General features: G+C 44.6%; 1 protein-coding gene across 1 annotated transcript in view; it reads right to left on the reverse strand.

The window, feature by feature from the left end:
* LOC118371776 (ephrin type-A receptor 7) overlaps window positions 1–19318 on the reverse strand; it is a 222778-nt gene extending 203460 nt beyond the window's left edge. Inside the window, exon 1 of the mRNA XM_052470570.1 lies at window positions 19145–19318. Coding sequence (XP_052326530.1) covers window positions 19145–19223 — 79 coding nt within the window. The 5' untranslated portion in view covers window positions 19224–19318. The remainder of the gene's footprint in view (window positions 1–19144) is intronic.
* Between the last annotated feature and the right edge of the window lie 4611 nt (window positions 19319–23929).

The following is a 23929-nucleotide window of genomic DNA, read 5'->3' on the forward strand; positions in this document are numbered from 1 at the left end:
CCTATATTCATAGATTTATGTAGTGTCTCTCGTGTCGTGGTGTGTGTTTTGTCCTATATTCATAGATTTATGTAGTGTCTCTCGTGTCGTGGTGTGTGTTTTGTCCTATATTCATAGATTTATGTAGTGTCTCTCGTGTCGTGGTGTGTGTTTTGTCCTATATTCATAGATTTATGTAGTGTCTCTCGTGTCGTGGTGTGTGTTTTGTCCTATATTCATAGATTTATGTAGTCCTATATTCATAGATTTATGTAGTGTCTCTCGTGTCGTGGTGTGTGTTTTGTCCTATATTCATAGATTTATGTAGTGTCTCTCGTGTCGTGGTGTGTGTTTTGTCCTATATTCATAGATTTATGTAGTGTCTCTCGTGTCGTGGTGTGTGTTTTGTCCTATATTCATAGATTTATGTAGCGTCTCTCGTGTCGTGGTGTGTGTTTTGTCCTATATTCATAGATTTATGTAGTGTCTCTCGTGTCGTGGTGTGTGTTTTGTCCTATATTCATAGATTTATGTAGTGTCTCTCGTGTCGTGGTGTGTGTTTTGTCCTATATTCATAGATTTATGTAGTGTCTCTCGTGTCGTGGTGTGTGTTTTGTCCTATATTCATAGATTTATGTAGTGTCTCTCGTGTCGTGGTGTGTGTTTTGTCCTATATTCATAGATTTATGTAGTGTCTCTCGTGTCGTGGTGTGTGTTTTGTCCTATATTCATAGATTTATGTAGTGTCTCTCGTGTCGTGGTGTGTGTTTTGTCCTATATTCATAGATTTATGTAGTGTCTCTCGTGTCGTGGTGTGTGTTTTGTCCTATATTTATAGATTTATGTAGTGTCTCTCGTGTCGTGGTGTGTGTTTTGTCCTATATTTATAGATTTTGTCTCTCGTGTCGTGGTGTGTGTTTTGTCCTATATTGTAGTGTCTCTCGTGTCGTGGTGTGTGTTTTGTCCTATATTTATAGATTTATGTAGTGTCTCTCATGTCGTGGTGTGTGTTTTGTCCTATATTCATAGATTTATGTAGTGTCTCTCGTGTCGTGGTGTGTGTTTTGTCTTATATTTATAGATTTATGTAGTGTCTCTCGTGTCGTGGTGTGTGTTTTGTCCTATATTTATAGATTTATGTAAGTGTCTCTCGTGTCGTGGTGTGTGTTTTGTCCTATATTTATAGATTTATGTAGTGTCTCTCGTGTCGTGGTGTGTGTTTTGTCCTATATTTATAGATTTATGTAAGTGTCTCTCGTGTCGTGGTGTGTGTTTTGTCCTATATTCATAGATTTTTTTATCCCCCGTCTCCGCAGGAGGCCTGAGCCCCCGTCCCCGCAGGAGGCCTTTTGGTAGGCCGTCATTGTAAATACGAATTTGTTCTTAACCGACTTGCCTAGTTAAATAAAAGGTTAAATAAAATAAATAAATGCCCAAATGAACCCAGCATATATTTATTAAATCCACAATTGTTCCAATACAGTGTAGTTCCACACAAGCAGCAATGAAGCACACAATGACCTTCTTTACCCTTCAGCGAAATCATCCAGTGTGTGTGTGTGTGTGTGTACAGTCACCCTCCTCCCCTCTCTATCCCCCCCTTCTCCTCCCTCTCCCTCTCCCTCTCCCTCTCCCTCTCCCTCTCCCTCTCCCTCTCCCTCTCCGCTGAACAACTGAATACTAAGGGGCCCGTGCTGGCAGGTTACAGACACTCAGCCCATTACAGATATCCACCACCTACACTGCTCTCGCCAAGGACCCCACGGCTAAGACCCTTTCATTGTGAACAGCCGTCTCCTGGGGGGGGGTAGCCACTTCAGAGGAACCTACGCTGCTCGTTGGTGGGGTGTGGGTGGGACAGGGGTGAGGGAGGGAGGGAGGCAGGCAGGTTGTAAAAGCGACCGAGCCAGAGCCGTGTGATTTATGTATTTATTCATCGCAGAGGAAACCGTGCGTTAAAAAGGTCGGGCAATATTCCAGGTCACTGGTCAAACCCACACTGAGGAGGAGGGGAGAGGGGAGGACAGGGGGAACGGCGGGCCCCATTGTAACTGAGATGGTGAGGTGAGCGTGTGTTAAAAAGGTTGGGTAATATTCCAGGTCACTGGTCAAACCCACACTGAGGAGGAGGGGAGAGGGGAGGACAGGGGGAACGGCGGGCCCCATTGTAACTGAGATGGTGAGGTGAGCGTGTGTTAAAAAGGTTGGGTAATATTCCAGGTCACTGGTCAAACCCACACTGTGGAGGAGGGGAGAGGGTAGGACAGGGGGAACGGCGGGCCCTATTGTAACTGAGATGGTGAGGTGAGCGTGTGTTAAAAAGGTTGGGTAATATTCCAGGTCACTGGTCAAACCCACACTGAGGAGGAGGGGAGAGGGGAGGACAGGGGGAACGGCAGGCCCCATTGTAACTGAGATGGTGAGGTGAGCGTGTGTTAAAAAGGTCAGGCAATATTCCAGGTCACTGGTCAAACCCACACTGAGGAGGAGGGGAGAGGGGAGGACAGGGGGAACGGCGGGCCCCATTGTAACTGAGATGGTGAGGTGAGCGTGTGTTAAAAAGGTCAGGCAATATTCCAGGTCACTGGTCAAACCCACACTGAGGAGGAGGGGAGAGGGGAGGACAGGGGGAACGGCGGGCCCCATTGTAACTGAGATGGTGAGGTGAGCGTGTGTTAAAAAGGTCAGGTAATATTCCAGGTCACTGGTCAAACCCACACTGAGGAGGAGGGGAGAGGGGAGGACAGGGGGAACGGCGGGCCCCATTGTAACTGAGATGGTGAGGTGAGCGTGTGTTAAAAAGGTCGGGTAATATTCCAGGTCACTGGTCAAACCCACACTGAGGAGGAGGGGAGAGGGGAGGACAGGGGGAATGGCGGGCCCCATTGTAACTGAGATGGTGAGGTGAGCGTGTGTTAAAAAGGTCGGGTAATATTCCAGGTCACTGGTCAAACCCACACTGAGGAGGAGGGGAGAGGGGAGGACAGGGGGAATGGCGGGCCCCATTGTAACTGAGATGGTGAGGTGAGCGTGTGTTAAAAAGGCCGGGTAATATTCCAGGTCACTGGTCAAACCCACACTGAGGAGGAGGGGAGAGGGGAGGACAGGGGGAACGGCGGGCCCCATTGTAACTGAGATGGTGAGGTGAGCGTGTGTTAAGTTCCCCTGGTCTGAGTTTGAAAGGTTAAATGCCTCTCCAAGGGGGGGTGGGGGGGGTAATGCTTTATGTGCCCCTGCCAGCTGAATTTCCTACATGACTGTCATTACCAGAAGGGGATAGGGAAGGGGGCAGGATTGCACACAAAGACACGTCGGGTGTGTGTGGGTGTGAATGAACTGTATGTGGGTATACATGTGTATACACAGCACATTCAATTGAAGCCAGTGGTACTTGTGCCTAAAAGCCTAATCAGTAAGCACGCTGTTTAACTGAGGAGCTGACGGTGCTGATAAGCGCGTGATTAGGAGCGAGGATATTTCTCTCTGATTGCACCAGGCCTTTTCTTTGTCACCGGATGGGGACTCCTGTTATGTTATAGCGCCAAGTGTGATCAATCTCTTCACAAACGTGCCTTTCAAAACACAAGAACCTTGTTTTGTATCAATTCAACCCAGGAGGCCTTCCAATCAAACATGTATTGGTTGCTTTAAAGCCCAGCCCAGTCTGCTCGGGGGGAAAAAATGCAATCACTCACATGCGAAGTGTGTGACCTCCTATGGCTAACACAGTGGTTGTTCCCCTTTGAAACGTGGATGAAATCAGTGCATTGCGGAGACGTCTGCTATGGCGCATTGTCCACGTCACATTCGCAGTGCGGGGCGTGTTGACGACGGAGGAGGAGGAGGAGGAGGAGGAGGAGGAGGAGGAACACGATGCCATGAGTATGAAATGAGGCGTGGATTTGAGTGAGATCGGGGAAACCACTGCAGAAGTGGCCCCGTAACACAGAGAGTAGCCCACAGGCCCGTCAAAATGCTTTAGGGGGCGAGAAGTGAGAAATGTAATTGTCAGAAGTCGCCTTCACTTTTACACACGGTCGTTGCGGACGTCGCCGCAGCATTGGACTAGCGGGCGGACATGAAAAGCCCATTAGAAGCACTCTCATCCTGACGAACCCACCCCCACCCCCCAAGAGTCAGGCCCGGCGAGGCGAGCACCGACACAGCGTGATGGGGAGAGGGGAGGCTCATGTGATGGGACATAGACATTAGCAGGGGTGGACGGTGGACACGGCATTCTGTTTTCACATCTCGTTTTTGTCTTTAATGTCCTGTCCAATATGGAATCCCTGGATAGATGGGCACATGGCACAGACCCTCATGTCATGTTCTACAAGCCGCAGAACTCAAATCTCAGAGGTTTACATTCTAGTGGAGGGCTCAACAGTGGCAGCGAGATGCAGTACTTCCACGTCAGGATACAACAAAATACATCTGAAGTACACTGTGGATATTCTGATCACTTGCTGTGTAATGGAGACATTGAGGAGTAGTCATTGTGTGTGTGTGTGTGTGTGTGTGTGTGTGTGTGTGTGTGTGTGTGTGTGTGTGTGTGTGTGTGTGTGTGTGTGTGTGTGTGTGTGTGTGTGTGTGTGTGTGTGTGTTCCTCTGTGCCCTCACCCTGACCTGTGACACAGCAGGTAATGCTGAAGTCTAAACCAGGCTAGATTGAGGCCGATCGTCTCAAAGCCAACAGCTGTGAGAAAAGAACCAGCACATTTAACCTTTGGTAATAGGAAAGGGCACATTCGGTCGCTATATAACCTCGGTACCAGCCTCTTTAGCTAATCCACTCCCTGTCGTCCATGTCATGTGCCAAAGAGAATTTCTGCCAATCTTCAAATATGAACGTTCTATCATTAATGAGCTTGAGGAGTGCAGTATCTTTGGCAGTGGCGAGAAGGGGCAAGGAGTGGGATGTTAGCTAGAGAGACTGGTACTATAGGACCTATGGAAGAAGTCAGCTTTTCCTTTCCCACTCATCTCGTATGCCAAAAGCATAAAAGTTGAGTACTTTCAGGGCCGGTTTCTAAGCATCAGATTAAGCCTGTTTCTGGACTAAAAACTACTTTCAAATGGACTAAAGTGATCAGTTCAATTCCACTTGGACTACATAATATACTGTATAGAATATGTTGAGGAGCTAAGTTCCTTTGCATGAAATCGTCTCCCAGACAACCACTCAATTCTTATCACTGTACAGTATATACACAGAGGAGCGCATACATTCGCCGAGGCAACGTCGTCAACTAATGGAAAACAAAACAGCGACACTCCCTCCCTTTCCCAAGGTAAAAATGTGTTCTATATTAATGAGGCCTTTTATACTTTAAACCTGAATAGAACCTTTACAAAACCACATGCCTTGTAAGAAGGGGGGCTTGAGAGTGTGTGAATTAATGTATGTGCTTGCATTCATGTGAGATGTTTTTATGTGGGTGGGTGTTTTAATATGTGTGTTGCAAGTGGAGGGGCACACATTTCTGTTGTTAAAAAACAACAACTTCTCTCCGACCCCTGCTACTGTCCTGACCAGCTCCCCAGAGTCCCACTCTCCCATGTTCATCTCCACTTTGAGTTTGAGCAGCTACTGAATATTGACCGTGGTGGCTTCATTGAACCCCTGCTCGTTTGAACAGCTTGGGTGGTTGGACGATGGAAACACCCAGAGCAGAGTGGAGCATGTTAAGGCTTCTCACGCTGCGATACCTCTAGTACCCACTCATGTGTAGCGCGTGGAGATGTGTGAAACATCGGGTGTTCCGCGGGCGTCGCCTCATTAGCGAGCTTTTGAAGTGGCGCGATCGGCTAAGACGCTTGAAGGACAGTCGCGTGTTTGGGAAGAAAGGGTAGCGAGTTTGCGCCAAGTATGGCCCGAATCGGAAGTGGTACGCACTATGCAAGCAGCGTGACGTCCTCTACACATGCAGATGCTAAAAATGACACACACACTATTGTTCTTCATTCCGAAGTCAGAATCTGCCATTGAGACCCATCTATCCCAAATACCCCCATTCTCAACTCGAACCAGTGTAACGTCCCCTAATCATTCCTCACTATCCAATGGGGCTAAAGCATTAGCTAAAAAAAAACATCCATCTTACCTATTCTTTATACACACACACACACACACACACACACACACACACACACACACACACACACACACACACACACACACACACACACACACACACACACACACACACACACACACACACACACACACACACACACACACACACACACACACACACACGTCCTTACAGGAGAACAAAGGAAAATCAAGCGACCCCCTCGGAAGGCTTTAAAGACAGACAGACAGAATCAATCAATCCATCGCAAAGTCAATGTTAGCCTTTGGTAAGTAAGCAAATGCTTTAGAGAGCAGCGAGTCATTGTGGGAACTGTTGTACTTTATTAGGCTACACAATCCCTTATTGGAGAGCTGCTGTATGTACCGAAGGTAAGGTGACAGGTTAGGATGCTCCCTTGTTTCTGTCATCCCAGTTTCCCTCACCCCCACCCTCCCCTTCGGTTACGCCCTCCTTTCTCTCACCATGGACCTGGCTAATTTCCTCTCCTCCTTTCCTCTCGCTCGTGCCCTGCCATCAAAATGAGATGGCACCAAAAAGCCCAGAGGGAGAATGTCACAGACACGCCTGCCAACTTCACAAATCACTGCGACCTTTCGCACACAGCGAGGTCACCACTGTCAGCTCCAGAACCCCTCTGCCTCGGCCAACAGAGAAGAACCGGGGATCTGAGCCCACACGTTGACACTCACAAAAAAAAAGGGGTTTGCACCAATCACAGCAAATTTGTCAAATTAGACGCAAAGGAAGGTGACTACTTCGGGTCATCTGCTTTCGGAGCATGTACCACAATTAATTTCAGAGTTCAGGATAGCATAATGAAGCATAGAATCAAAATGAGTTGACTGTCTGTCATGGGGCCAGTGCTTTAAGCTGGTTAAAGTCTGCAGATAAATAAAGGCAGGTTGATGATTGTCATAAGTCTTAAATTTGCTAAATTGAAGAAATTCATGAAAACTAAAATTAGCTTTTTGGTCTTCATTTAAGGTTAGGGTTGGGCATTATGGTTAGCAGTGTGGTTAAGGTTAGGGTTGGGCATTATAGTTAGCGGTGTGGTTAAGGTTAGGGTTGGGCATTATGGTTAGCGGTGTGGATAAGGTTAGGGTTGGGCATTATGGTTAGCAGTGTGGTTAAGGTTAGGGTTGGGCATTATGGTTAGCGGTTAAGGTTAGGATTGGGCATTATGGTTAGCAGTGTGGTTAAGGTTAGGGTTGGGCATTATGGTTAGCGGTGTGGATAAGGTTAGGGTTGGGCATTATGGTTAGCGGTGTGGTTAAGGTTAGGGTTGGGCATTATGGTTAGCGGTGTGGATAAGGTTAGGGTTGGGCATTATGGTTAGCGGTGTGGTTAAGGTTAGGGTTGGGCATTATGGTTAGCGGTGTGGATAAGGTTAGGGTTGGGCATTATGGTTAGCGGTGTGGTTAAGGTTAGGGTTGGGCATTATGGTTAGCGGTGTGGTTAAGGTTAGGGTTGGGCATTATGGTTAGCGGTGTGGTTAAGGTTAGGGTTGGGCATTATGGTTAGCGGTGTGGATAAGGTTAGGGTTGGGCATTATGGTTAGCGGTGTGGTTAAGGTTAGGGTTGGGCATTATGGTTAGCGGTGTGGTTAAGGTTAGGGTTGGGCATTATGGTTAGCGGTGTGGATAAGGTTAGGGTTGGGCATTATGGTTAGCGGTGTGGATAAGGTTAGGGTTGGGCATTATGGTTAGCGGTGTGGTTAAGGTTAGGGTTGGGCATTATGGTTAGCGGTGTGGTTAAGGTTAGGGTTGGGCATTATGGTTAGCGGTGTGGTTAAGGTTAGGGTTGGGCATTATGGTTAGCAGTGTGGTTAAGGTTAGGGTTGGGCATTATGGTTAGCGGTGTGGTTAAGGTTAGGGTTGGGCATTATGGTTAGCAGTGTGGTTAAGGTTAGGGTTGGGCATTATGGTTAGCGGTTAAGGTTAGGATTGGGCATTATGGTTAGCAGTGTGGTTAAGGTTAGGGTTGGGCATTATGGTTAGCGGTGTGGATAAGGTTAGGGTTGGGCATTATGGTTAGCGGTGTGGTTAAGGTTAGGGTTGGGCATTATGGTTAGCGGTGTGGATAAGGTTAGGGTTGGGCATTATGGTTAGCGGTGTGGTTAAGGTTAGGGTTGGGCATTATGGTTAGCGGTGTGGATAAGGTTAGGGTTGGGCATTATGGTTAGCGGTGTGGTTAAGGTTAGGGTTGGGCATTATGGTTAGCGGTGTGGTTAAGGTTAGGGTTGGGCATTATGGTTAGCGGTGTGGTTAAGGTTAGGGTTGGGCATTATGGTTAGCGGTGTGGATAAGGTTAGGGTTGGGCATTATGGTTAGGGGTGTGGTTAAGGTTAGGCATTATGGTTAGCGGTGTGGTTAAGGTTAGGGTTGGGCATTATGGTTAGCGGTGTGGATAAGGTTAGGGTTGGGCATTATGGTTAGCGGTGTGGATAAGGTTAGGGTTGGGCATTATGGTTAGCGGTGTGGTTAAGGTTAGGGTTGGGCATTATGGTTAGCGGTGTGGTTAAGGTTAGGGTTGGGCATTATGGTTAGCGGTGTGGTTAAGGTTAGGGTTGGGCATTATGGTTAGCAGTGTGGTTAAGGTTAGGGTTGGGCATTATGGTTAGCGGTGTGGTTAAGGTTAGGGTTAGGCATTATGGTTAGCGGTGTGGTTAAGGTTAGGGTTGGGCATTATGGTTAGCAGTGTGGTTAAGGTTAGGGTTGGGCATTATGGTTAGCAGTGTGGTTAAGGTTAGGGTTGGGCATTATGGTTAGCGGTGTGGTTAAGGTTAGGGTTGGGCATTATGGTTAGCAGTGTGGTTAAGGTTAGGGTTGGGCATTATGGTTAGCGGTGTGGTTAAGGTTAGGGTTAGGCATTATGGTTAGCGGTGTGGTTAAGGTTAGGGTTGGGCATTATGGTTAGCAGTGTGGTTAAGGTTAGGGTTGGGCATTATGGTTAGCAGTGTGGTTAAGGTTAGGGTTGGGCATTATGGTTAGCAATGTGGTTACGGTTAGGGTTGGGCATTATATTTAGCGGTGTGGTTAAGGTTAGGGTTGGGCATTATGGTTAGCAGTGTGGTTAAGGTTAGGGTTGGGCATTATGGTTAGCAGTGTGGTTAAGGTTAGGGTTGGGCATTATAGTTAGCGGTGTGGTTAAGGTTAGGGTTGGGCATTATGGTTAGCGGTGTGGTTAAGGTTAGGGTTGGGCATTATGGTTAGCGGTGTGGTTAAGGTTAGGGTTGGGCATTATGGTTAGCGGTGTGGTTAAGGTTAGGGTTGGGCATTATGGTTAGCGTTGTGGTTAAGGTTAGGGGTGGACATTATGGTTAGCGGTGTGGTTAAGGTTAGGGTTGGGCATTATGGTTAGCGGTGTGGTTAAGGTTAGGGTTGGGCATTATGGTTAGCTGTGCGGTTAAGGTTAGGGTTGGGCATTATGGTTAGCAGTGTGGTTAAGGTTAGGGTTGGGCATTATGGTTAGCGGTGTGGTTAAGGTTAGGGTTGGGCATTATGGTTAGCGGTGTGGTTAAGGTTAGTGTTGGGCATTATGGTTAGCGGTGTGGTTAAGGTTAGGGTTGGGCATTATGGTTAGCGGTGTGGTTAAGGTTAGGATTGGGCATCATGGTTAGCAGTGTGGTTAAGGTTAGCGTTGGGCATTATGGTTAGCAGTGTGGTTACGGTTAGGGTTGGGCATTATGGTTAGCGGTGTGGTTAAGGTTAGTGTTGGGCATTATGGTTAGCGGTGTGGTTAAGGTTAGGGTTGGGCATTATGGTTAGCGGTGTGGTTAAGGTTAGGGTTGGGCATTATGGTTAGCAGTGTGGTTAAGGTTAGGGTTGGGCATTATGGTTAGCTGTGTGGTTAAGGTTAGGGTTGGGCATTATGGTTAGAGGTGTGGTTAAGGTTAGGGTTGGGCATTATGGTTAGCGGTGTGGTTAAGGTTAGGGTTGGGCATTATGGTTAGCGGTGTGGTTAAGGTTAGGGTTGGGCATTATGGTTAGCGGTGTGGTTAAGGTTAGGGTTGGGCATTATGGTTAGCAGTGTGGTTACGGTTAGGGTTGGGCATTATGGTTAGCGGTGTGGTTAAGGTTAGGGTTGGGCATTATGGTTAGCGGTGTGGTTAAGGTTAGGGTTGGGCATTATGGTTAGCGGTGTGGTTAAGGTTAGGGTTGGGCATTATGGTTAGCAGTGTGGTTAAGGTTAGGTTTAAAATCAGATTGGAGGACTTTGTGGCTGTGCCAGCCTGTGATCACTCTGCAGAGGTGCCTCCAGAACATGATTCATGACGATATAGGTGTGTATGCAGTCCATCGACTACTAGTATTTCACTTTTTTCCAATATCAGAGCTTGTAATATTTGGTGACATGAGCTTATTTTGAAGTTCGGGGTTTGGTGTGTCACAACCGTCCATTTCATAAATGGGAGAAATTTGAGAAAAAAAACATGGTTGTGTTTTGTTCTACCTCAGGTAGGGGCATCTCAAAAACGAAACCCCTATTTGAGGATGAACCCAGTGGCTACGCTGCAGTTTTAACTCGGGCTGCGACTCCCCATCTTCTCTCCTCTGCAGAATGGGTGATTACGGAGGGGAGTGGAGGAGGGGGAGCAGTAAATGAGATCCCGATGAGATGCCAAGGTGTGTTAGCGTCAAGGCGTGGGGAATGAGAGAGCGGCCACGAGCTCCAGATTGACTGCGTGAGGAGGGGAAGACACCCCGCACTGCCTACAGGGCCCCCACTCGTATTAGTTCTCGTTAACTAAGCCTGGGATGTGAGACGCATGGTAATGTGGGGATGCACACACACACACACACACAGGTGCATGCAGAAATCCGAGGAGACACAAAGAAACGCAAATTGACACAGAGACAAACAAAGAATTACACAACATGATTTCAAAAACATGAACACACACACAAACAGACCAGAAAGACATTCGGTACCAGGAATACATTATGAAGATCCACTAAAAAGCACAATCGCTACATTCATACAATTCTGATTGTTTTGCCCAATTACTGACCTACAGGATCAGAATGGCTTACCTTACTGTGACCCTTTAAGTTTAAAAAAAAAAAATAAATAAATCCAAGTGTGTAAATTGGGCATTTCATTCTTATTAGGACAGGTACGTGTATGAACGTGGCAAATGATCTCTACTAATAATCTCCAATACAGATTGGATGGAGAGGAAGCGGAACAACAGACAGAGGCAAATTCCCCCCCCCTGTGGCGAGCCCCACTTACAGGGCTGCCAAACCCAGCCTTCAGAAACACATTGCTTTCACAGCAATTCATCGCTGTCACAACATCAAATTAGAACAGAGCTTCCAAGCCAACCGGCCAGCATTCAGGGGAAACGACTCAAGAGCTGTGTGTGTAAAGCGCTCTACAGTATTATAGTACTTTCAACATGTCCGTGTGTACACTCTGCGTGTGTATGTGTGCATAAGTAAGCAGAAAGACTGTGTTCATGTGTGTACAGTAAGAAAGCCTGTGTGTGTGTGTGTGTGTGTGTGTGTGTGTGTGTGTGTGTGTGTGTGTGTGTGTGTGTGTGTGTGTGTGTGTGTGTGTGTGTGTGTGTGTGTGTGTGTGTGTGTGTGTGTGTGTGTGTGTGTGTGTGTAAGCAATAATGACATGTGCATCTGTGTTTAAGTGAGATTTTTCTGGTTAAACCTGCACTGCGTAACTACACTGAACAAAATGTACTTTGCAACCGAAGAATTTCGGCACAAACTGTCAGAAACCGTCTCAGGGAAGCTCATCTGTGTGCTCATCGTTCCTCACCGGGGTCTTGACCTGACTGCAGTTCAGCGGCGTAAGCGATTTCAGTGGGGCAAATGCTCACCTTGGCACATTGCTGGAGAAGTGTGCTCTTCACAAAATAATCCCGGTTTCAACTGTACCGGGTAGATGGCAGCTAGCGTGTATGGCATTGTGTGGTCGAGCGGTTCGCTGCGGTCAACATTGTGAAGAGTCCCCCATGGTGGTGGTAGGGCTATGGCGTAAGCTACAGACAGTGAACACAATTGCATTTTAGCAATGGCAATTTGAATGCTCAGAGAAACCGTGATGAGATCCTGAGGCCCACTGTTGTGCCATTCATCTGCCGCCATCAGATCCTGCTTCACCATGTCGCAAGGATCTGTACACAATTCCTGGATGCAGAAAATGACCCAGTTCTTCTATGGCCTGCATACTCATGGATCGACGTGCACGACAGCGTGTTCCAGTTCCCGCCAATATCCAGCAACTTCGCACAGCCATTAAAGAGGAGTTGGACAACATTCCACGATCAACAGCCTGATCAACTCTATGCGAAGGAGAAGTGTCTCGCTGCATGATTTCAAGTGGTGGTCCCACCAAATACTGACTAGTTTCCTGACCCACGCTCCTACCTTTTTTTTTAAAGGTGTCTGAGACCAACAGATGCATATTTGTATTCCCAGTCACATGAAATCCATAAATTAGGGCCTAATGAATGTACCTCAACTGACTGATTTCCTTATATTATCTGTAACATCTTTAAAATGGTTGAATGTAGAGCTCATATTTTGTTTAGTGTATGTGTGCACAGGTGTTTTTGGAGAACCTTCCGGCAAGAATGCAGTATTTTGTCTAGATTTGAATCAGATATACCAGAAACCCCAGCTCTCATTGTATGTCACCGCTGGGATGACGTAGAATCAACATCTAGGGTAGCAAAGTTGGACTTTTTGGCTGTGGTAACTGGTGACAACCCAACAGAGTCCAGAAATTTGAGACTGTGGACGCTGATTCGAGAACAGTTGTGGGCAAGATTGAAGACAACTCTATAACATTTCAGCAACACTATCTTCAGAACAGGTACAATTTGTTTTAAACTCAATGTAATATCCACGTTGTCAGCCAGAAAGGTAGCTAACGTTAGCTAGCTGGCTACCTTGACATTGCTAACTTCACTAGCTACATGGTTGATAATAGCTACGGTGTATTTCCTTGCCTGGTAAAATATAGCAATATGATGATACGCATTAGTTATCACCCATGTGTAAAAAGAAAAGCAGTGCAATAGAATTAATTGACTATCGTCGCTCTGCGTTCATGGAAAACGACCTTGGGTAGCTAACTAATAACATTACTGGGATGGCCCCTTGATTCTCGAGAGCTATGGCTATGAAGACGTGTATGAATTATAGAAGTGTTATACATGACTCTTCTGCATGAAAATCCTTATCATATATACACTACCGTTCAACAGTTTGGGGTCACTTAGAAATGTCCTTGTTTTTGAAAAGCAAAGCAAATTTTTGTCCAATAAAATAAGATCAAATTGATCCGAAATACAGTGCAGACATTGCCAAGAAACTGAAGATCTCGTACAACGCTGTGTACTACTCTCTTTACAGAACAGAGCAAACTGTTCTACCCGCAAAACACCAGTCTCAACGTCAACAGTGAAGAGGCGACGCCGGGATGGTGACCTTCTAGGCAGAGTTCCTCTGTCCAGTGTCTGTGTTCTTTTGTCCATCTTATTTTTTTCATTGGCCAGTCTGAGATATGGCTTTTTCTTTGCAACTCTGCCTAGAAGGCCAGCATTCCGGAGTCGCTTCTTCACTGTTGAGGTTGACACTGGTGTTTTTGGGTACTATTTAATGAAGCTGCCAGTTGAGGACTTGTGAGGCATCTGTTTCTCAAATTAGACACTCTAATGTACTTGTCCTCTTGCTCAGTTGTCCCCCGGGGCCTCCCACTCTTTCTATTCCGGTTCGAGCCAGTTTGTGCTGTTCTGTGAAGGGAGTAGTACACAGTGCTGTACGAGATCTTCAGTTTCTTGGCAATTTCTCACATGGAATAGCCTTCATTTCTCAGAACAAGAATAGACTGACGAGTTTCAGAAGAAAGTTCTTTGAACCTGTAATCCAACCCACAAATGCTGATGCTCCAGATACTCAATTAGTCTAAAGAAGGACAGTTATTGCTTTTTTAATCAGAACAACAGTTTTCAGCTGTGCTAACATAATTGCAAAAGGGTTTTCTAATGATCAATTAGCCTTTTAAAATGATAAACTTTGATTCGCTAACACAATGTGCCATTGGAACACAGGAGTGATGGTTGCTGATAATGGGCCTCTGTACGCCTATGTAGATATTCCATTTAAAAAAATCAGCTGTTTCCAGCTACAATAGTAATTTACAACATTAATTTCTACACTGTATTTCTGAACAATTTGATGTTATTTTAATGGACAAAAAAAAGTGCTTTCCTTTCAAAAACAAGGACATTTCGAAGTGACCCCAACCTTTTGAATTGTGTGTGTGTGTGTGTGTGTGTGTGTGTGTGTGTGTGTGTGTGTGTGTGTGTGTGTGTGTGTGTGTGTGTGTGTGTGTGTGTGTGTGTGTGTGTGTGTGTGTGTGTGTGTGTGTGTGTGTGTGTGTGTGTGTGTAAGTAATATATTTATATATATTATGCTCACTTAACTGTGTCTCACAATTAATACAACAAATGGTATATTACCAGTGTGATCAAATAGCTACATTTGTAATATAATTTCTAAATGATTTCTAAACAGCATTGGCAGAGCAACTGAAGCATAGCCAGTGATAATGTATTGGGTCTATAGAAAGTGATCTTGAATCAGAAAAGGTTAGTGACCACTGGTGTAGAGCATCATTGTACCATCTAAACCGCTGTGAAATATATTTTCCATCAACAAAAATACATTTTTTTCAGCTGTTTTGAATCTGGTGTACAAAAGGACATTTCTATTCCCCAAACTTGTTTACATAAAAGATCATGTAGTGAGCACTACAATCACAAGTGTTGTGTACATGTTTTTTTTCTGTAGGACTCCAGTTTTAAAGAGCCCCAGACCATCGAGGGGCACATGCAGGGGTGCATAAAGAATTGGACAGGAAGACCTCGAAAGGGCTGCCCGACCGCAAGAAGAGAGACTGGCCCGAGATGAAGGCTAGTCAAAACCATCACCTGTGGTGCTGTTAACTCTTTTCACAACATTATAATAATATCATAAACATTTGGCTGCGTTCTGCAATTTCATGTTGCTTCTTATCGTTACAGACTAAATTGCAAAGAGCTGTCCTTTGAAGAAAGAGGAGAGGTGCTGGGTAGTCCATCTGGATATCTATCCACCTGTAGGTCTGCTAATTTGAAGTGTAAACCGTCAAGAGCATAGATATCCAGGAAAAGAGAACAGTTTAGTAAATCATTATAAAACCATTCCAAAAGCACAATCACGATGACTAGATGCTCGATTTTTTTTAAATGCACAAGTATTGTTTCTCACGCAAGTGCCCACACAAACTTCCCATATTTACATGATTTAAATGTTAGGTTGTAGGCCCACCTCTCCTTGTAGGACCACAATTCTGAGTACTATGGTAGGTTTTCACACTTCCCGGGACCCACCAAGTCTGACAACAGGGAAGGCTCCGGTCCTTCCCAGCTCAAAAGGTGGACTTACAGCACCCTGTGTGGCGACATCTCCTCGAAGTTGGAGCAGAGCTCAGCAGTTGTTGGCGGTGGCACTTCAGAGAGTCGTGGGTTATCTAATTGGGAGCCCAATCTTCTCAACACGGACTCTCTGATGTTCTGGGATGTCGCTGTAGTCCTGTAGTTTTCAATACGCAGACACTTCACCTTCAAGACTTATTGTGGAATCTCCTTTAGCTAAAAGATAGCAAATATCATTCAGCGATTCTCAGGCAGCCTATTCTCAGGCACACTATTGATACTGTTGCATCATGTTGGATAACCACTAGCAACTTATTAGAGCTTTTGAACATGAACAAAATACAAAAAGGGACATATTGCAGCTTTAAGCGAGATTGTGTGTGTGTGTGTGTGTGTGTGTGTGTGTGTGTGTGTGTGTGTGTGTGTGTGTGTGTGTGTGTGTGTGTGTGTGTGTGTGTGTGTGTGTGTGTGTGTGTGTGTGTGTGTGTGTGTGTGTGTGTGTGTGTAAGTAACAAAGCTATATGTGCGTATGAGCAGCATGTGTGTGTGTTTGCCTGTTTGTGTACTGAATTGAAAAGATTTTACTGGGTTACAGTTCATATAAGGAAATCAGTCAATTTGATTAAAATCATTTGCCTCATGCAGCACGACATCTCCTTCGCATAGAGTTGATCAGGCTGTAGATTGTGGCCTGTGGAATGTTGTCCTGTTCCTCTTCAATGGCCGTGTGAAGTTGATGGATATTGGAGGGAACTGGAACACGCTGTTGTACACATCGATCCAGAGCATCCCAAACATGCTCAAATGGGTGACGTGTCTGGTGAGTATGCAGGTCATGGAAGAACTGGGACATTGTCAGCTTCCAGGAAGTGTGTACAAATCCTTGTGGCATGGGGCCGTGCATTATCATGGTGAAACATGAGGTGATGGCGGTGGATGACTGGCACGACAATGGGCCCTGGATCTCGTCACGTGCATTCAAACTGCCATAGATTTTTTTTAAATGTAATTGTGTTCATTGTCTGTAGCTTATACCTGCCCATACCATAACAACACTGTCACCATGGGGCACTTTGTTCACAAAGTTGACATCAGCAAACTGCACACCCACATGCCCCTATACACATGGTCTGTGCATTGTGAGGCCAGGTGGACTTACTGCCAAATTCTCTAAAACAACGTTGAGATGGCTTATGGTAGAGAAATAAATATTAAATTATCTGGCAACAGCTCTGGTGCACATTCCTGCAGTCAGGATGCCAATTGCACACTAGCCCAACTTGAGACATCTGTGGCATTGTGTTCTGTGACAAAACTGCACATTTTTAGGGTGTCCTTTTATTGTCCCTAGCACAAGGTGCACCTGTAGAATGCTGTTTAATCAGCTTCTTGATATGCCACACCTGTCTGTTGGATGGATTATCTTGGCAAAGGAGAAATGTTGACTTAACAGAGATGTAAACAAATTTGTGCACAACTTAAAAATAAGCTTTTCGTGCATATAGAACATTTCTGGGATCTTTTATTTCAGTTCATGAAACCAACACTTTACGTGTTGCGTTTATATTTTTGTTCAGTGTACATGCAATGTGTGTTTGCGCAGCCTGGCTCAGCTGTGCTTAGCCACTTCCAGAACTAACCCTCGCCTGGGGGACGTAGGCGATTATGTGCTCTTCCTCCTCTGAATCCCAGCACCGATTAGGACGCTTTACTGAACTCACCTGAGCCAGACTTCTGCCTGCATCAGAGCCAGGCTCAATACCTCACAACCAGAGAGAGAGAGAGAGGGAGAGAGAGAGAGAGAGAGAGAGAGAGAGAGAGAGAGAGAGAGAGAGAGAGAGAGAGAGAGAGAGAGAGAGAGAGAGAGAGAGAGAGAGAGAGAGAGAGAGAGAGAGAGAGAGAGAGAGACAGAGAGAGAGACAGAGAGAGAGAGAGAGAGAGAGAGAGAGAGCCCACTGGCCAGACTATTTTACTGGGTAGAGAGGGGGCATCGATAAGCCAGCTTTCTCATGTTAATATAATAATAATATAATAATATAATAATAATAATAATATAATAATAATAATATATGCCAGCTTTCTACAGTCATGTTGTCTTCAGTGTTGAAGTATGAGAGAGTGTAAGGGAATGAGACAAAGGAAACCAGTTGCACTATGCAAGTGTTAGCCAGAATATATTCTGACCCTACGCATGCTTACTTATCTTCTAAATCTATCCAAATAGATGATCAACCATTTAGTATGCAATTCCTACTCATAATTGGTTAAAATGATGTCATTAGAAACACTGATCTTCCTCTATTGTTTTTCTTTACTACAAAACATTGAAACATGCCATTTTCACATATGTTGATGTTGGGGTGGTGCTGGAGACTATGAATATTAAGTAGAATATTTTAGAAATGTCTTTTTAACTGAACTTTGTCCCACTCAAACAGCTGAAGATGTCACGTGCTTCAGTCGACAACGTTCAGGATACGTTCCGCTATTGGCATGCACTTTTTGCATCATGTGCAATGTCTCAGGAGAATGAGAAAAAAACAGCGACAGATCCTACAGGTGACGCAAAACGTCGGGTAAACAATTATTTCCTGTGGAAATGTTGATCTCCACTTCCTACCGTCAAAAAGGACAACCGGTGAAGTGTAAAAAATCAGTCGAATTAACATTCTGGATTGCAGAGTCTCTTGCGTCTGTTTTTAGAGCGACTTCTTTCAGACTGAATATTCATGGGGCAACCATGGTAATAATCTGATGTTTAGGTAAATCGACATTGGGTCTGATTCTATTCTGTCTGTACAAGTGTCAGATTAGAGGACAGCAATGTTTCTTTTTCCATCTGGTTAACAATGTGAATGCTGAGATGTAGCTTTTGTGCTGAAATATGTTTTGCTGTTGACAGTAGCCTATCACTTCCTGACATTTAAGCAATGCTTTTTTTTAACGCTTTCCAGATTAATATTTATTGAACAGTGGGCTACTTTTAACAGCATGCGCATACAAACTACAACATCATTACAATGTTGATGCGAGACTACTACAGTCCAAATGTAACGGTTTCCGTTCACACTCAAAATGATAAATGGACGCAGATTGTAACAATACGATTGTAGGATTATGCATTTGCTACAAGACAACAGTTTTATGAGTCCTTGTCCGAAGTCGGTAAACAGTACTTGACACCTCGCTTTTATTAATTTTTTACTTACATATCCCACCATTTGATCTATTTTGTCCACATGTTTAACTGTCACTTGGCTACTGAAAAGAAAAGAGATGCTTAAAGCTGGCAGCTGTTTGAAATGTAGGCTGATGTTCAGCTACAAAACGATCTAAGGAGGCTTTCGTACAAAATTGGTTTGGAGAGGTTTTTCCGAACGCCCCCCCCCCCTCCCCCTTTTAAATGTTAGAAACTCCTCCAAGGTACTGAGATTTACTTCACGTGTACAAATAGGCATACATATAGGCTACAACGTCGTAGGCATCTCTGAAACTTCCGCATCACCGTGTAGGCACCTGCAACCGGACTGGCAATTCGGCTGCGCTGGAGTCTGGACATTAAATCATCCACTTGCGATGAGCCGTCCCGTGGGGGGAAAAAAACATATAATCGGTTTCCACATACCTTCCTCAGCGTGACAGCCATTGTTTCCATTCAGCAATAACATCCAAAGCACCGAAATTAGCGTTTTAAAAAGCTCCATGTTTGACTGTCCAGCGTCGCGGAGCTCTGGTCATCTCTCTCTCCCGCTCGCAACACACCACTTCGATAGTAGAGCCGTCCGGGCTAGTGCGAACTCCGCTCACTACGCCGCGCATTTGACATCTCGGGGGAGGGTGTTGTGCATCAGATTGACATCATGCAAGTGCAATGAAGGAAGAGTTCGAAACAAGGGTACAAGAAAGTCGCCTATCAAAGCGCACTGAAATGAATCGCAATGCCAGATGTTTTCACAAGTCGAATCTTCCCCGCTTTGTGAAACATATATATATATATTAGTTTCCACCTCGCCTTTGATTAAACTGAAGTAATGGCAGTGTTGGCTTGGCCGGTCGAACCTTCAGCTTTCAATGTGGGATAGGTGAGCGAAAGGCTAGCCATAATATTTACGAATCTTTCATTTAATGATTGGATCATATACATTTAGATGAAATTAATAGACTAATTCGATCTAGATAATAATGAAGGGAATGAAGCAAGGAGGAACGCAACATCGAATGGCTATTAAAGATAGCTACAAATGTTGACTAGTTGAATAATTAATGAATGGAATAATTGTTCAACACTATTAGCTGACATTGGTCATTTGTTGTTGTCCAATTCTGAACAATCAAACGACAGACTAGTCCTTGTATTATTCAGTAGTATGTTGAGCTATTGTAGTAAGTAGCCTATAGGCTGCGTTAAGCCTACACTGTGTTTATTGCAGCATGTGTATACTTTTTGAGTAATGATTGCCAAAGGAAAGAGAGAGAATGAAGGAAATTGGATTCAGTTTCACTGATTTGCATCCTGTACAAAGGAATACCTATGCTGCAAATAATTTGAGTTTATTGTATTGACATGTGTGGGCCAAATTGAGCATGTTCTTTTTTTCAGCTGAGGAGGCAAAACAGTTCGTTGGTCTTAGTCAACAGTAACATTTTTGCAAACAGACCAAACTGATGAGGTGAGACAGGTTGTGTCTCACAATTTAAAAATCAATTTATCTGCATGACAGCTAAAGGCAGATGTAGTGGACTTCGAAACCTTTTCATTTTTGAATGGAATCCTTTGCAGTGTTATGGTTAAGCAACCCAGTCGTCAGCTCTGGTACATTGGTACAAAGAGTTTTCCTAAAACCCGATAACACAAAACGACAGTACAACTAGTCGAATATCACGCTTGGTAGAAAGGAAAGGCTTTCATCCCAGCTTTAAAGTACAGAGGCAAAAACACTCTGATTTGGATCAGAGACAGTTTAGGTATTTAGGATGTTATTGTCATAATTCTTTAATGCCTGCACAATTTTCAAAGCTTGGTCTGTGTCAAAATGCTTGTATGAATAAACATCTAAATTATATAAGAAGTTAAATCTAACAAGGTGGACCGATAAGGGATTTACAATGCATAGACTGCCATAAAACATCACAGTTGAAGTCGGAAGTTTAAGTACACCTTAGCCAAATACATTTCAACTCAGTTTTTCACAATTCCTGACATTTAATCCTAGTAAAAATCCCCTGTTTTACGTCAGTTAGGATCACCACTTTATTTTAAGAATATTAAATGTCAGAATAATAGTAGAGAGAATGATTTATTTCAGATTTAATTTATTTCATCGCATTCCCAGTGGGTCAGAAGTTTACATACACTCAATTAGTACTTGGTAGCATTGCCTTTAAAATTGTTTAACTTGGTTCAAACGTTTCGGGTAGCCTTCCACAAGCTTCCCACAATAAGTTGGGTGAATTTTGGCTTATTCCTCCTGACAGAGCTGGTGTAACTGAGTCAGGTTTGTAGGCTTCCTTGCTCGCACAAGCTTTTTCGGTTCTGCCCACACATTTTCTATAGGATTGAGGTAAGGGCTTTGTGATGGCCACTCCAATACCTTGATACCTTGTTCTTAAGCCATTTTGCCACAACTTTGGAAGTATGCTTGGCGTCATTGTCCACTTGGAAGACCCATTTGCGACCAAGCTTTAACTTCCTGACTGATGTCTTGAGATGTTGCTTCAATATATCCACATAATTTTCCCTCCCTCATGATGCCATCTATTTTGTGAAGTGCACCAGTCCCACCTGCAGCACAGCACCCCCACAACATGATGCTTCCACCCCGTGCTTCACAGTTGGGATGGTGTTCTTCGGCTTGCAAGCCTCCCCCTTTTTCCTCCAAATATAACGATGGTCATTATGGCCAAACTGTTCTATTTTTGTTTCATCAGACGGGAGGACATTTCTCCAAAAAGTACGATCTTTGTCCCCATGTGCAATTGCAAACAGTCGCCTGGCTTTTTTTATGGCAGTTTTGGAGCAGTGGCTACTTCCTTGCTTAGCGGCCTTTCAAGTTATGTTGATATAGGACTCTCTCTCTCTCTCTCTATATATATATATATATATAGGATACTTTTACTGTGGATATAGATACTTTTGTACCTGTTTCCTCCAGCATCGTCACAAGGTCCTTTGCTATTGTTCTGGGATTGATTTACACTTTTCACACCAAAGTACATTCATCTCTAGGAGACAGAACGGGTCCCCTTTCTGAGCGGTATGATGACTGCGTGGTCCCATGGTGTTTATACTTGCATACTATTGTTTGTGCAGATGAATGTGATACCTTCAGGTGTTTGGAAAATGCTCCCAAGGATGAACCAGACTTATGGAGGTATACAATTTTTTTTCTGAGGTCTTGGCTGATTTCTTTTGATTTCCCCATGATGTCAAGCAAAGAGGCACTGAGTTTGAAGGTAGTCATAGAAATACATCCACAGATACACCTCCAATTGACTCAAATTATGTCAATTAGCCTATCAGAGGCTTCTAGAGCCTTGACATCATTTTCTGGAATTTTCTAAGCTGGTTAAAGGCACAGTCAACTTAGTATATGTAAACTTCTGACCGACTGGAATTGTTATGTAGTGAATTATAAGTTAAATAATCTGTCTGTAAACAATTGTTGGAAAAATTACTTGTGTCATGCACAAAGTAGATGTCCTATCTGACTTGCCAAAACTATAGTTTGTTAGCAAGAAATGTGTGGAGTGGTTGAAAAACGAGTTTTAATCACTCCAACCTAAGTGTATGTAAACTTCTGACTTCAACTGTACATCTACTGAATTGCATGAAATTTGGCACTACTTTGATATAACGCAGATTCTGCTATTTAGCTACTTTTCTGACTTGAATTCCCTCCTAATGAAACAGCAAGTCAACACACATAATGTTACCCTAAACAAGGCCTGCCAGACATAATCAATTCAAATGTTATAGTCACATGCGCCGAATACAACAGGTATAGATAGACCTTACAGTGAAATGCTTACTTTTGAGCCCTTAACCAACAATGCAGTTAAATAAAAAATAAAAATAGGAATAAGAAAAATAAATAAAAGTAACAAGTAATTAAAGGGCAGTAGTTAAAATAACAATTGCGAGACTATATACAGGGCGGTACCGATATAATGTGCAGGGTCACCGGTTAGTCGAGGTAATTGAGGTAATATGTACATATAGGTAGAGTTATTAAAGTGACTATGCATAGATGAGTAGCAGCGGTGTAAAAGAGGGAGGGGGGCAATGCAAATAGTCTGGGTAGCCATTTGATTAGGTGTTCAGGAGTCTTATGGCTTGGGGGTCGAAGCTGTTTAGAAGCCTCTTGGACCTAGACTTGGCGCTCCGGTACCGCTTGCCGTGCGGTAGCAGAGACAATAGTCTATGACTAGGGTGGCTGGAGTCTTTGACAATTTTTACGGCCTTCCTCTGACATCACCTGGTATAGAGGTCCTGGATGGCAAGAAGCTTTGCCCCAGTGATATACCTGGCCATACGCACTACCCTCTGTAGTGCATTGTGGTTAGAATAGGTTTCCCCTGCTCTCTTTTGTTGGCGATGTGGACGCCAAGGAACTTGAAGCTCTCAACCTGCTCCACTACAGCCCCGTCAATGAGAATGAGGGCATGCTCAATCCTCTTTTTCCTATAGTCCACAATCATCTCCTTTGTCTTGATCACGTTGAGGGAGAGTTTGTTGTCCTGACACCACATGGCCAGGTCTCTGACCTCCTCCCTATAGGCTGTCTCCTCGTTGTGTCATCGGCAAACTTAACGATGGTGTTGGAGTCATGCCTGGCCATGCAGTCATGAGTGAACCGGAAGTACAGGAGGGGACTGAGCATGCACCCCTGAGTGACCCCTGTGTTGAGGATCAGCGTGGTGGATGTGTTGTTATCTACCCTTACCACCTGGGGCGGCCCATAAGGAAGTCCAGGATCCAGTTGCAGGGAGAGGTGTTTAGTCCCACAGTCCTTAGCTTGGTTGATGAGCTTTGAGGGCACTATGGTGTTGAACGCTGAGCTGTAGTCAATGAATAGCTTTCTCACAGGTGTTCCTTTTGTCCAGGTGGGAATTGGCAGTGTGGAGTGCAATAGAGATTGCATCATCTGTGGATCTGTTTGGGCGGTATGCAAATTGGAGTGTGTCGAGGGTTTCTGGGATAATGGTGTTGATGTGAGCCATGACCAGCCTTTCAAAGTACTTCATGGCTACCTTAGTGTTCTTGGGCTCAGGGACTATGGTGCTCTGCTTAAAACATGTTGGTATTACAGATTTGGACAGGGAGAGGTGGAAAATGTCAGTGAAGACACTTGCCAGTTGGTCAGCGCGTGCTCGCAGTACACGTCCTGGTAATCCCTGCGGCCTTGTGAAT

Source organism: Oncorhynchus keta, chromosome 19, assembly GCF_023373465.1.
Source record: "Oncorhynchus keta strain PuntledgeMale-10-30-2019 chromosome 19, Oket_V2, whole genome shotgun sequence".
Taxonomy (NCBI): domain Eukaryota; kingdom Metazoa; phylum Chordata; class Actinopteri; order Salmoniformes; family Salmonidae; genus Oncorhynchus; species Oncorhynchus keta.